This window comes from Camelus bactrianus, chromosome 32 (genome assembly GCF_048773025.1).
Source record: "Camelus bactrianus isolate YW-2024 breed Bactrian camel chromosome 32, ASM4877302v1, whole genome shotgun sequence".
NCBI classification, from domain to species: domain Eukaryota; kingdom Metazoa; phylum Chordata; class Mammalia; order Artiodactyla; family Camelidae; genus Camelus; species Camelus bactrianus.
The window spans coordinates 7,114,072-7,128,758 of NC_133570.1; the positions used below are offsets into that span (position 1 = coordinate 7,114,072).

The following is a 14,687-nucleotide window of genomic DNA, read 5'->3' on the forward strand; positions in this document are numbered from 1 at the left end:
GGGACAGCACACATTTTCTTCAGGATCTCAGCTGTATAAGCATTTTAGTGACCACACCAAATCTCAGGCTGTAAAAAGGACTTTAGGACCATCTAGTCCAGTCTCACACTGGCAGGTAGGGAAACTGAGGCCCCCAGTGACTTGCAGCGTGATGCAGACTTGGGCGCCTGCTCCAGCACCCTTTGTCCTTTACATGGTTTTGTAATATCCTGAGAAAACAAAATGCACTGGAATCAAGGATGTCTTGGCTGAGGTATGGAATCTTTCACAGTAGCCCTGCTCATGCCTCGCAAGTAGGAATCTCACGGCCACGGGGCTCTCGGGCAGCTCCTGTGGCATCCGTCCCCGACTTAACGTGGTTCTTATGAAATGGAAGGCCCTTTGTTTCTGTTTTAGGACATTGACTCCCTGATTGTCATTAAGCAGGGCGCCGATCCTTGCAGAGTCGCGTTGTCTGACAGCTCTATTATTAGTAGTTGTGACTGGGTCCCCGAGAGGCAGCCTGAAGATTCAGCTTCACGGAGACTGAGACTGAATTGTCTGATTCTAGACTTGTAACTGCTCAGTGAAGGGAAACAAGTAGAAGCTCAAACAAGGGGCTCAAAAGTGATACATTTTCACTGCGGTGACCACTGCAGACAAGGGCAGGCCTGTCCCTTCTCTCATTTCCTTGCTCCATGGCCTCCTTTGCTTCATTTTTTGGCCACAACAGCTGAGCGAGGGGATCAGAAATGACTCATGGTGCTCATTCCACAAGTCCCCAGATAGGAACTTGCACCAGCTCCCACCCCCACAGAAAGCAAGAACCTTTCACACTTGAGGTGAATAGGGCAGGACCAGCGTCTTCAGGCCTAGCGGCCCACCTGGAGAGGCCTTTCACTGTCCTAATGCTGAAAGAAGTAGCCTTGTCCTTCCCCCCAGGATGTATCCGGTGCTCAGGTCCCGCTTACTCAGAATCACTGCAAATTCTTTCAGTCTTCCTAGAGCCATTGGTACTAATGCTTAACTATCAGTTAGGTAACGTAGAATCGATGGTGACTGTCCTTTGGCTGAGGACGGCGGTAGTGCGCCCAGCCTGGCTGAGCCAGCCCACAGGCTCCATCCACGCAGAACTGCCTGCATCGATGCCAAGTTTCTGTGGGGTTTCTACAGTTATTAAGTATGTGTCTGAGTTGCGGGGGTGGGGGTCAGTGTAACTCACCACATAATTGAATAAAGGCAGAAAACTGTAAGATCATTTAACTAGTTGCAGAAAAGACGTGATAAAATTTAATCTCAGTTCATGATAAAAACCAGCAGTCTTATCTTCAGGCTGACAGTGTATTTATACAAAGCCTGCATTAACATCATACCTAATGGCAACAGAAGAGTTTCCACTCTCAACGTTTCTACTCGGTGTTGCACTGGCAGCCCTAGTCCATGCAGGAAGGCGAGAAGAAAAAGTCAAAGGTACAAAAATTGGAAAGGAAGAAGTATCTTCATTTTTTAGGGAACGTGATTGTGAATATAGGCAGTCCAACAGAATCTGAATCTAAAGGTAACTTACCTGAGCTGCTAGTTTACCTTGTCGGTCTCTCCCTCCTTGGAAGAGTTCTAAACTCCCCTCGCCCCCCTCCGTCCCTGTCCCCACTGCTGTCCCCTTGGCTGGCTCTCCCGTACCCCGCCGGGGGTGAGGCGGCTCTGGGGCCCGTCCTCAGTCCTCCCTGTCTGCAGCTGCCCCAGGAGCTCTTCTGGGCTCATGACTAAGACATCTCATCTATTGGGTGGTAGCTAATAGAGCGGCCACTAGCTGTCGAAATCTATTGAGAATATGTAAGTGGTGATCCTTGCTGCCGCACCCCCCCCCCTTCAGCTAATTCTTAACACAACTGCCAGAACTTGAAACCCTGCATCTTGTGTTTCACTTGTTAAAAAAGTCACATGCCTTACAGTGATTTTTTTCAAGATTGAACAGCCTGCCTGTGCCACCCCTGCTGTTACACCTCTCGCTGCTTTCTCGCAAACTCTGTTCCAGCCACGGTGGCCTGGAGGCTCCCTGAGCGAGCCAGGCTGCCAGCCTGCACGTCTGTTCTCTCTGCTCACACTACGCGTCCTTCATGTTTTCACTCAAACATTGCCTTGTACATAGTTTGTATGAAATTACAATCTAGACATAATTTTCTCTCTTCTCTGCCTTATTTTTAAAGTTTTTTTTTCTATGGCACTTACAATCTACTTTCACAGTGTGTCTTCCCCAAACTAGAGGGCAAGTTTCACGAGGGTAAGAACCGTCTGTCCTGTTTAAATTGCCCGTGAGCACATCCCCAGTGCCTGGCACATTTGTTTAGTAACTGAAAAACTTATGGAAATTGCCATCTAATAACATTCCATATATGTTCTCTTTACAGGTCATTAAACAGTTGATGAAAAAAGAATTTACTCTAGAGTTTTCACGGGATAGAAAATCAATGTCAGTTTATTGTACACCAAACAAACCGAGCCGGACATCCATGAGCAAGATGTTTGTGAAGGCAAGTACTGCAGATTGCAACTGAGATTTCTTACCAGGATGAGAACCCTGGGTGAGCCAATAAGTAAGACTGTTGATCTAAATCGGTGACATTTCCAGGGTGCTCCTGAAGGCGTCATCGACAGGTGCACTCACATCCGCGTCGGGAGTACGAAGATCCCCATGACTCCTGGAGTCAAGCAGAAGATCATGTCTGTCATCCGGGAGTGGGGCAGCGGCAGCGACACACTGCGATGCCTGGCCCTGGCCACTCACGACAACCCCCTGAGAAGAGAAGAAATGAACCTTGAGGACTCTGCCAACTTTATTAAATACGAGGTTAGCTAATGAAAGGCTCACCCACACCCGGCACGTTCATTGTGTTTAAACAGCACTCCTTCAGTAAAAGGTCAAAGGAGTCTTGCTTTTGCCAAGAAGGGGGTGTGGTCATTTATTTCCTGCGGGTGGAATGCATCACTTTTGTGCTTTAGGTTGCTGCTTCAAACATATATAGTTAATAATTTAATACAGGCCTGTTACTTTTCAAAGCAGAATCGTCGAGGCAAAGAACCTATTTTGTAACTCTCAAGTAAAGTAAGATATTTTTTAATTTGAGGGTATTTTTAAAAATAGTTATTGAAGGTCAAATTATCCAAGTGGAGAGAGTCCATCTACTTTTCCCCCTCAATGAATTATTTCGTATCAGGCATATGACTTCCTGAAGCCCTGAACAAGGAACAAGTTTGGGTATCATGGGCCACCAAATGGCTGTTATCAAAATGTTCTTATTCCTCAATATCCTTTTTACTCATTCCAGAATATTACTATGAGAGCCAAAGAATGATTTGATATATGAATGTAGTGATATCTTTGTTTTTGATTTATTGGAATTAATACTGTTCTTCATTGGATTTATACCAGTCGTGTGAACTCTGTCGTAGGGAAATACAGAAACCTTTGCTCTCCACACTAGGGGAAGAGCCGACTTCCCTGTTCTGACATGAGGCGGTTCTTTTGCCGTAGACCAACCTGACATTCGTCGGCTGCGTGGGCATGCTGGACCCTCCGAGGATCGAAGTAGCCTCCTCTGTGAAGCTGTGCCGGCAGGCAGGCATCCGGGTCATCATGATCACAGGCGACAACAAGGGCACTGCCGTGGCCATCTGCCGCCGCATCGGCATCTTTGGGCAGGACGAGGATGTGACCACGAAGGCTTTCACGGGTCGGGAGTTTGATGAGCTCAGTCCCTCCGCCCAGAGAGAAGCCTGCTTGAACGCCCGCTGTTTCGCTCGGGTTGAACCTTCCCACAAGTCTAAAATTGTAGAATTTCTTCAGTCTTTTGATGAGATTACAGCCATGGTGAGTCTCTGTGGACATGCGCAGGTGACAAACTGCAGAACAAAATATTAGGCTCAATTCTGACTCATAAATTTTTAGTTGTAGCTCCCATATTTGGAACTTCCTTATTTTTGTCACGATCTGGACTGTTCCTCTAGGATTCTGTTGACTGGTAGTTGGCATGCTGTATGTTGCATGCGTGGAAGATTCTAGAGTAGCTGAAGACCTAGAAGTCTGAAAATTGACTTAGGTAGGACCAAGTGCTGGGCGCTCTGTCACCCAGTTCGGGGTGGCCTGACCTGAGGTTAGACATGCTGCGCGGCGTGGAGAGCTGCGCGCTGATGAAGCACTTGCTATGTTCTTCCCCGCGTTACTCTTCACCCAGACACACGAACGTGGTGTTTTATTTGCTCTCCGTTGCTTGTCTGTGAAACTTTATACTTTGTAAAACAGGTGGATTTTGTTGTTTGAAACCAGTTGTTACAGTTGTCCTCCTCCCTCCCAGGGGAAAGCACTGTTCTGAATTCGGTTTTAGGTGTTTAGTAGAAGTCAAGAAAACATACGTCAGATTGATAGTTTAGTATCTGTAGACAGTAAATGCCTCAGTATTTTTGCCTGTTTTTGACCGTTATATGGTGCGTTACTATTTAAACCTTTTTGGAGTCTGTGTCTTTACCTGGGATTTCTCCATGTGGACACTGGTATTCCATCTTGCCTGCACATAGGTTGCGCTGTGTTTGGTTAAAAAAAGAAAACACAGATGAAGTCCCCTTTGTTCTACTTCCCTCTGAAGTGCTACCCATAAACTCATTTGGCAATTTTAAATCTCCTAGGTCAGATATGTTTTGTGACACCAACTTACAAAACCAAACACTGTCCCAGAGAAGTTTTGTGGCCTGAGGCCCGACAGCTCCATTCATCCCCGGGCTGAGGACGGCTGAGCGTGGTCAGGGCGAGGCGTGTGTTATTAGGTGGCAGGTGTGTGTAAACCAGCGGTCGGTTTCCCTTCCAGACTGGGGACGGTGTGAACGATGCTCCCGCTCTGAAGAAATCTGAGATCGGCATTGCCATGGGCTCTGGCACCGCGGTGGCTAAAACTGCCTCTGAGATGGTCCTGGCTGACGACAACTTCTCCACCATTGTGGCTGCCGTGGAGGAGGGGCGGGCGATATACAACAACATGAAGCAGTTCATCCGCTACCTCATCTCGTCCAACGTGGGGGAGGTTGTCTGGTGGGTTCCTGTGGCAGATCACTTGTGTTCCTTGGCTTGTTTTCCAGATTGCTCTTCATATGGCTGCAGCTTTGGTCTTAGTGCAGCGGGAGCAAGGGAGGGCCAGGCCGGACGAAGGAAGCCCTTGTGAAGGTAGAGGTCCGTCCGGCCCTCAGGAGGGCTGCCCATGGGCACCCCAGTGTGCAGAGGACTCCCTTTAACATAGAAATGGATTTAAATTAATTATGTAAGGTAACAAAATTTTTGGCTTTATAAAAGTTAATTCGAAATTGGGCATAATAAGTTTTCTGATTGCCCCAGAAAAAAGTTATTTCGAGTGATGGTTGCTGTCCGTTGATATTTACGGAGGAGAGAAGATGGTAATACTGTTTAAATAGCGGTCAAAAGTAATATGGGATCTTTCTCTTCTTCCCTTTGGTGGAGACAGTATTTTCCTGACAGCAGCCCTTGGCTTTCCTGAGGCATTAATTCCTGTCCAGCTGCTCTGGGTCAATCTGGTGACAGACGGCCTGCCTGCCACTGCCCTGGGGTTCAACCCTCCTGATCTGGACATTATGAACAAACCACCCCGGAACCCCAAGGAACCGCTGATCAGCGGGTGGCTCTTTTTCCGCTACCTGGCTATTGGCTGTGAGTACAGTTTTTTTATATTCTTAATTTTTAAACAAAATGTTCGTGAGTCAAGATTTTGTAGATTCATCCCATAAAAGCACATTTTCCTTCTATCTCCATATTAGGGTAGTAAAACATGGAGGCTGCCCTCTTACAGCTTAACGAGCTGTGTATGCCCAGTTTACAGTAAAGCCAGTCTCTTGTTTTAGCATCCTCATCCTTCCTTAGGCCTCTGTGAATGAGGTTTTCAGATTTAACCTGTGGGCAAAGGAAATACAGGGACAACTCAGGCCTTATTTCACCAAGATAAAAAACTAAGTCGCCACTTTCCTGAAGTGAGAGAAGGGATCACTGCATTCATCAGCAGTGGTCTGAACGCACAGCACCCCGGCCACAGGTCAGATTCTGCGTATGTCTGTAGACCTCATCCTCCTGATCCGGGGTGCTGCTTCCCTCTTCCCTGTTCCATAGGTTAGAGAGGTTAAATGACTTCCCGAGGGTCGCAGGGAGAAAGCGGGAAGGCTCTCGGCCAGTTCCCCTCTTGCGTTAAGTTTTCACATGCCCTTCCAGGGACACTCTAGCAAGTAGATGTATTTTGGGTAGTCTTTTCACAAGCGATGGCCTGCCGTACAGACCTGTATGCTGAACCTTTCTGTCTCTCTCCCTATTTGGTGGCTGATTTCACGTCAGTACAGGTGTCGCCGCCTCGTTCCTGTGTGTCATCTCTCTGCCACTCCGTTGTAATTGCTGCGTTAGAGGGCGTTGCACTTGGACCTTGTGGTGGATGCTGCAATGTTGGGACAGTCTCTTACTCTCCTTGTGTTCTCCACTACCCTTTGGTGCTTCTTTGTAATAAACTTGCCGTTTGCTGTATTCAGCAGTGACTGGTGGGGATGGCTGCACAATTGGCTCCAGCAACTGCCACGTGCTCAGCGTTTGGCACAAATTTCTCTAATGGCCTTTCCATGTAAAGGTTCTGCCAGACTTTTGATGGAGCAAATAAGTGTACAGGTGGTACCATGAGTTTGCCTAAAGGTCATGGATGGTGTGATCTGGTCCAACCCAGCAGGGCCTTAAGTAGATGACACTGCCTGCAGCCTTTACGTATTGACTGCTGGTAGAGAAGGGCGGGGCTAGTGTGAAGGTCCTACCATTTCCAGGTGAAAAGTACCTGGTTCTTCTGTACCACAGACAGCGTTCTCATTGAAGAAACCCTCAGTCTGGCTGCTTTGGGCTAATACCCGCTCATTACCATTGATCTCCGTCCTAGGTGTTGGCCCACGAGGCATCCCCTGCAGGGATGCTGCAGGCTGTAACCCCACGTGTGTCAGCGTTGTGATATTTGTTCCCAGGTTATGTTGGCGCTGCTACTGTGGGGGCTGCCGCCTGGTGGTTCATTGCTGCCGATGGTGGTCCGAGGGTGACCTTCTACCAGCTGGTACGTAGCCACCTTTCTTTTCTATACCATAGATGCAGAGCTTAAGCCTTCACAAAGAGTTGTCCTTGAGCTTTCTGAGGGTTGGATGTCAGGCAGTCATGAGGCTTGCATAAGCAGTTAGTCATTCTGAAGAACCAGAGCTTCTCTGGGAGATGGGGTGAGATCTTGTGGGTCTGTGTTGTGGGCGTAATGGGGCGGTGGGCTTTGGGAAGTGCACTTGGCCGATCACAGACTTGATGGGACTGTTGTTGCAGAGTCATTTCCTACAGTGTAAAGACGACAACCCAGACTTCGAAGGAGTGGATTGTGCAATCTTTGAATCCCCGTACCCGATGACAATGGCGCTGTCTGTTCTAGTCACCATAGAGATGTGTAATGCCCTCAACAGGTCAGTGAGTCCTCTCGGCACCCCGGGGTGAGAACCGGACAGCCAGGGCGCTGGGGGATTGCGTGTGTGTCGCGGTTGACTGAGAATCAAAGGAAAGCTCCGCCCTTCCCAAAAGAAAGAACAAGCAGCACCGGTTTTAAGAGCTTAAGTCCTCATCACGTCCAGGAAGTAGTGGGAGTGCTCAGCCACGTGGTCCTTAAGAGACAGCAGAGGCCAAAAATAGGGACTTGAGCACCCGAGTGCCAGTGCCCACAGGGAAGGCGCTCTGCCCTTCAGCATTGAGACAAACAGTATCGATAATCCAATTAAGCCAGTGATAAAAATGGAAATTTCAAAATAGCCTAAGTGACATGGGGAATTGAGCAGCTTTGAACCCACTGAAATGGGATCTCTGTGCTGAAGCCTGGATTTAAAATTGGAATCTGTCCTACATCTGAACTTTCTTCTGTAATTTAGTCACTGTAGAAACCTAAGTCAATAGACTTAGGTCAGCGAGCAGTGCAGAGCAGTGTAGTTCTGAACGGTCTCTCGGTGAAGACGTGGGCCTTGGGTATTTCAGCAGAAACACGTTTCATGTACCTCTCCTTGTTCTGCAGCTTGTCTGAAAACCAGTCCCTACTGAGGATGCCCCCTTGGGAGAATATCTGGCTCGTGGGCTCCATCTGCCTGTCCATGTCGCTCCACTTCCTAATCCTCTACGTGGAACCCTTGCCAGTAAGTGGTGCGGGGATCCGGGCTGGGGCCTGGCCTGGCTGCCCGTCCAGCAAGTCTTGGGGCTTGACGAGGCTTCTTTGTGTTTTCAGCTTATCTTCCAGATCACACCGCTGAATGTGACCCAGTGGCTGATGGTGCTGAAAATCTCCTTGCCCGTGATTCTAATGGACGAGACCCTCAAATTTGTGGCCCGCAACTACCTGGAACCTGGTAAAGAGTGTGTGCAGCCTGCTACCAAATCCTGCTCGTTCTCGGCATGCACCGATGGGATTTCCTGGCCCTTTGTGCTGCTTATAATGCCCCTGGTGATCTGGGTCTATAGCACAGACACTAACTTTAGTGACATGTTCTGGTCTTGACTGACAGTTTTACATAAAGAAGATGTTTAACTTAATTAATTTTTTTATTGTTTAAAGCAACTGTCTTATTTCTGCTGAATTTTCACATGAACATATTGGCTGGTGAAGGAGGTTTCATATTCTAGATTTTGTTTTGCTTTTTCTGACTCCAGTGGGGCAAGAGTTTCCTTTTTTTATACACATAAAGTGTCCATTGACATGTACAGAGAACTAACACTATTTTATGCAAATATTTTTTTGTAGATGAAACAGCATGTACAGTGTTCTGTTTAATACTCATCCTTGTATAAAAAAATAGTTGAGCCAGCAGACATTGGCAGCAAATTAATTGGCAGCAGATTTTAGGAAATGAATGTGTGGTTTTTTCTAAAACTAAATAGCATGTGTTGTGTCTTTTGCATGGTCATCTGGATTTAATCTGAGATCACAGTCTGATTTTTATTCGTAAGCCAATTTTTCTGCACTGAGCAGAGTACTGCTACCTCAGTCAGTATTTTTTGGTTTGCCACCCCTTCACCCTCTCAGCCCTCGTTCACCCCCACCCCTCACCCCGCTCGGCTGCTTCTCCTGTAGGGTTTCGATGGTTCTGTTTACATCAGTCTTAACAAGAGGTATGCCTGTTCTCGCTTGTGCAGAAAACATTGTTCCAGATTCAATCGACTGGGTTCGTGTCCCTTCACGTAGTTTTTAAGGTTATTTATTTAAACGTCTAATGTATTTTATTGTAACAGACATTGTTTTGCCAATATTGCCTATTTCAGTGGCACTTCACAATCTAGTTTAAAAAGAAAAATAAAACCTTTTAAATGGACAGAGAAAAATAACTGTCTTGTTTTTAAATCTTAAGTGACTTAGTTTGGACTAATAGGTGTGTCCAGCTTTTCTCTTAAGTCCTTAGCTCAGAACTTCAGTTTTACTGTGCTCAAGGGGAAGAAGGGTCCTGTTCTGCTGCATATAGGTCGTTGTAGGAATTTTATTTTTAATGCATAGGCACCACTTGTCATCTGTGATACATTGTATGCAAGTCTCTGCTGGCCGGTTTTAGCCTGGTGTAGAGGGGCATAAGGGCAAGTGTGTGTGTGTGTGTGTGTGTGTGTGTGTGTTTTGTAAAATCTGTAAATAGCACATGACCAAATGAACATATTGTATAGAACTATTTTTATTTGAATGTGGCACTAACCACCACTGTTACTATGATACATGTTTGTGCATGTTGGAGATCAGTCTTACCGACAGTGTGTAAGTCATTAACAGTCCTAACCGTGGTGTTTTCCTCCAATGCCTTCCAACATCCATCAACTAACGTGAGTATTCCCTGAAATTTGGATGCTTTAGCCTAAAGGTGACTGCCACCAAGTGAGCTGGCTGTGTGACGCTAACAAATGAGCATCTTGTGCCAGGTGCCCCGAGAGCAGCGCATGCAGGATACGTGGTACCTGTGCAGACGTGGGCCGGGGGCCGGCTGACCCAAGAGTGCTGTCCTAGACCCCGCACACCGCCATAACAGTGGCACAGCCGGACGGCAGGGGAGGGCCTGGGGGAAGAAAAACTGCTTTAGTCAGACTGACAAGCTGAGGGAGCTGTGCCTTCACAAGTGCTGAGATGAGGGTTTACAGAAACCTCTTTGTTAGCTGCAAGGGTTTGTCCCAGAATTTTGCTAATTCTGGTTCACTAAAAAGCCAAAAGCTAGCGGGGAAGGAGGGATAGCTCAGTGGTAGAATGTGTGCACGGGGTCCTGAGTTCAGTCCCCAGTGCCTCCGCTAAGGGGGGCGAGGAGTTTAGAGCCAAAAGCAAGTGAGAGGTGGTAACTACACCAGTGAACTCGTGCATCCATTGGTTCATCTTAAATAGGCCACCTGTTTTCAACTGGGTCATATCCGTGTGGCTGGGACTTAGCTTTTCTCTCAGGGTACATTACAGCACAGTTATCAGGTTGTTAGCCAGGGTGAAGGAGGCTAGGCAGCAGCTCCCTCCCCGAGAAGCCTCAGGTCTCCTCATGAAGGTACTTGGGACCTGGTTTCTGGCCCGGTCAGAAGACATGATGTAAATGCTGGGAGTTTGGGGAAAGGTTAACAGGTTATTGAGCAGGATGAGGTGCTGCCAAGTTGAGGTCCCAGTGTAAGGGGGTGGAAGTGGCACATGGAGACTGAGTCTTAATGCAGAGAGTCCTGGCCTGGCTCTCAGAAGGGGAGGCTGGTTTGCTCGGCAGAGAGTGGAGCGGGTACGTTTTGCTGGTTTTAACAAGGTGTAGAAACAGGTTGAGTGGGTCAAATGCGAGGAGCATGTCTTGGCTGCAAACCAGAACAGGCTCTCTGAGCTTGTTGGGTGGGGTGCTGTTCAGTGGAAACCAACCTAACCTAATAGTCGACTTGTCCTGAGTCAGTTCCTTGATTTACTGACCTTTACAAAACAAGCTGAATGGTGTGGGCTGTTGCAGGAGACGTGCACGGCCCTAGATGGTCCCGGGTGGCTGCTGCCTTGCGGCTTCTCAGCTTCAGACCTGTCCGGCCCACAGGGGTGGTTTTGGGCACCCACCTGCCTCAGCCCAGACAGCTGGGAGTGGGGAAGACCACTGCTGCCGCAAGCAGAGTCCCTCTGTCTGGTCTGCTTCAGTCTTTGCCACCGAAAACCTCGTCTGCACTGACACCTCATCAGCAACCGTGCTGCTGTGGGCACAGCCTTGGCCTCCGTCCTCTAGAGGGTGGAGCTGCCCGGCCCCTCACCAGATGCCTGCAGGGAGGCCCGCTCTGCCATGGCCGTTAACGGTGGGGCGGCCGTGCAAGTGCCGTCGGGCAGCTTCTGCCTGCAACGTGCTTCACGTCCTTTCCCCACAAGCAAGTGGGCTAAAGATCTGTCCTGTCAAAGCGTTCTGTTCTTTGCCACCACATGCCTGGTCCCACCTCTTTAATGGAACTCTGCCCTTTACCCAGAAGGTGGCGATCTTACATGACCCCTAAACGGATCCCATGCCGGCAGCTCATTCTGCATCTGCACAAGGCAGGTGACCTGTTGGGCAGGGGCAACTACAGGAGCTCAGACCAGGGCAGCTGCCAGCTCCCTCACAAGCAGCTGCGGCCACATCACCACCCAGCTGGGCCCTCTGCCCCCGGACATTGGGTGGGCAGACCTCAGGAATGTGTGAGGCCACAGCATTAGCTCAGTGTCTGCCACGCCTGCTTCGTCAGCCTGGAGGCACCAGATTCTGTCAAAACCACCACCCTGAGGTTACCGGGTTAACCTGGTTTACAAGGGTCAGCTGCCACCTTCTTTCTTGAAAGGGAATGATAATGAGCAGGCCCCCCAGGGAAGGGAGGGGCGGGAGCCGAGGCTCGGTGCTGATTACCACACTCCTCACTCTCCTTACCCTCCGCACTGCTAACCGAGACCTTTCCTTCTCCTGTTACACCTGAAGTGTACCTGGTGGGACTGTCCTGTGAGCCAGGGGTGACTTTGCTCTGGAGCCAAGACGACACGGGGGGGGGGGTCTGTGAGCCAGTGCTTCTAGATGCTACCCTGTGTGGGCAGCGCCTCAGGGACAGTTAATCCGAAATGCTGGTCTTGAAATCTTAAGAGATCAAACTGAATATTCCTTTTTCATCTGTCACTATTAATCTTAGTCTTTTATAGTTATTCTAACATTTCCTCCCTGTATTTCATAAAGCTGATTTCCTCTCTCTTTCCTTTTCAGCAATACTGGAGTAACCGCTTCCTAAACCATTTTGCAGAAATAAAAGGGTGTTCGGTTGCGTGCATGTGCGTTTTTTTAGCAACACATCTACCAGCCCTCTGCATGATTGATGTTGGGGGAAAAAGAAAATTAGGGAAAAGTCCCCAACTCGTGTGTTATGTGGAGGAAACGTGTACTACCAATGGAGTTTTTAGCTTTTAAATGAAACTAATTACAAATGTACAATTTAGCTTAATGAATCAGAAAGCCTCTCCAGAGAAGCTTGGTTTCTTTGCTGCAAGAAAAATGAGGTTCTGAAACCTTATCCAAGAACTTAGAAGCCATCAGCCAAGTCTCCATATTTCTCTGCAAAATGTCATAACTTAAATAAATGTACAATATTCAATTGTAATGCATGCCTTCAGTTGTAAGTAGCCAGATTTCTCTGTGGTGTCATTGAAATATGCTACTTTTTAATTGGCCCTGTACAGTTTGCTTATTTATAAATATATTGAAAACACTACAGGTGTTGAATGGTTAAAATGTAGGCTTTCAGTTCATAACTTAGCTATTTTTTTGAGTGTGCAAACAGCTATTTTGCACTGTATTAAATGTAACTTATTTAATGAAATCAGAAGCAGTAGACAGATGATGGTGCAATACAAATTGTCATGCATTTATATTAATAAAATGCTAAATGTCAATTTATCACAATGCATGTTTGACTTTAGACTGTAAATAGAGATCAGTTTATTTCTGTGCTGGTAACAAGCATCGCACAGACATGGTTTCAGGTAAATAAATCTATTCTATGATAAGTTCACAGTGTGGTGTTGTTGACTGTTCTCTGGGAGGGGTGGGTGATGTGCACTGAGGGCTTCCAACCCTGCACCCTGCACCCTGCACCCTGCACCCTGCACGGTTTTGCCCTTGTGTGGATAAAAGGAACAGCGCATTCCCAGTGACCTTGGGCAGGAAAGCACAGTAGGAGGTCTGCTTGCTTGTGTGACACAGTATTCCTGCCCTGGCTCCACTGTCTCCCTTCAAGGATGAGGAAGCTAGGGTTTTTCAGAGATAATTAACATGGTTAAAAAGTTGTCAGCGGCTTGGAGACAAAGCACTGGGCTTGTAATACTGTTCATACACAAAATTTATCTGTAAATTTCTGCATTCCCATTGTTAACAAAAAGACAAATCAACTCTACAGATATGGGAGGGGGGAGAATTTGATCAAATTTAGCATCCACTCTTGACTTTCAAAAAAAGGAAAACCTGAAGTATCCATAATTCCCATTTTTATGACATAAGGGAAAAGCCAGAAGAGCTGAATTCCAGAATTACACTCACCGTCCACCAACGCCCACAACTCAGCCCTGTGCTGGGGAGTCACTGCAGTCAGACAAGAGGGGAAAAAGGCCTAGGAGTGAACAGAAAGGAGCAACGGTCATACTGGATCAATGAGGACACTTCGTTTTTAGGAAAGTTCAGTAATTTAGAGGGAAGTGACATTTTAGTGTGAATGATACATGTCATACGTTTATGATACGTGAAAATGCCAACAGGGGTTTTAATCAAACGCTGATTCTAACAAAAGTGAAGGGAGAAAATGCAAGGGGGGCAAAGAAGGATACCAAACCTCTCAGGTGTAAGCGACAGTCATTAAATGCATTATTTGAGAAAGGCATTTTAGCTTAGCTGGTACAAGTTGGGTTACTCATGTTGGTGATTGTTCTGGGAGGGAAAAAAGAGGCTGTATCCCTTGCACCCAGTCATTTTCAAATAGCTCAAAAGACGAAAAATGAAGCTACATCCCAAAAGACGACTGAGTGACACAAAATTTGAATGACTATAAATAAGAGAATGTGTTCAACCCCACTAGCAAATTTATCTCATGAGACGCCATTTCATGCCCAACTGACCGAAAAATGAGTCTTCTAATACCAAGAATGTGGAGAACGGGCCATCCTTACATTGCACAGCAATTGGCTCTTAACTTACAGCATACAGCAGGGCCACTCTCAGACTCACCTTAGAGAACTCCTCACACATGGCCGGAAGGCCATGACAGGGTGTTTGTGAAAGAAAAACATTGGAAACGACCTAAATGATGACCAACAGCAGCAGGAAAATTGCTATGTATGTTTGAGGAATGTTGACACCACTCTGCAGCAATGAAAATGAGTAAATGAACTGCAGGTATCAACAGAGAGAAGTCTCCCTGCACAGTGCAACCAAGTGCAGAGTGTATAGTTTGATATGGTCTTGTTTTGCATATTTTAAAGTCTTCAGCCTGGCCCTTGGGCCAGTGCCTGCCTGTGCCCACAAAGGCACGTGCACCAGCTTCCTTGAGAAAGTCTAGCTCACAGAAAGTCGCCTAAACAGCTCTGCGACAGATTTACATTCAGTGCAAGCTCCTCACCTCTGGACTAGGAGCAAACATCAGTAACAAG

The 14,687-nt window shown here is 47.3% G+C and overlaps 1 protein-coding gene across 2 annotated transcripts in view; it reads left to right on the forward strand.

Moving 5' to 3' along the window:
- Window positions 1-13,060, forward strand: part of ATP2A2 (ATPase sarcoplasmic/endoplasmic reticulum Ca2+ transporting 2) — a 53,014-nt gene extending 39,954 nt beyond the window's left edge. Inside the window, exons 12-21 of one of the 2 annotated variants that reach the window (XM_074355941.1) lie at window positions 2,388-2,510; window positions 2,609-2,827; window positions 3,512-3,847; window positions 4,839-5,059; window positions 5,487-5,689; window positions 7,024-7,109; window positions 7,364-7,497; window positions 8,094-8,211; window positions 8,301-8,421; window positions 12,259-13,060. In XM_074355941.1, the coding sequence (XP_074212042.1) occupies window positions 2,388-2,510; window positions 2,609-2,827; window positions 3,512-3,847; window positions 4,839-5,059; window positions 5,487-5,689; window positions 7,024-7,109; window positions 7,364-7,497; window positions 8,094-8,211; window positions 8,301-8,421; window positions 12,259-12,272 (1,575 nt within the window). In that variant the 3' untranslated portion in view covers window positions 12,273-13,060. Of the gene's footprint in view, window positions 1-2,387; window positions 2,511-2,608; window positions 2,828-3,511; window positions 3,848-4,838; window positions 5,060-5,486; window positions 5,690-7,023; window positions 7,110-7,363; window positions 7,498-8,093; window positions 8,212-8,300; window positions 9,382-12,258 lie in introns of those variants that run through there. The other variant, XM_074355940.1, reaches the window with a different exon arrangement.
- Window positions 13,061-14,687: the final 1,627 nt, after the last annotated feature.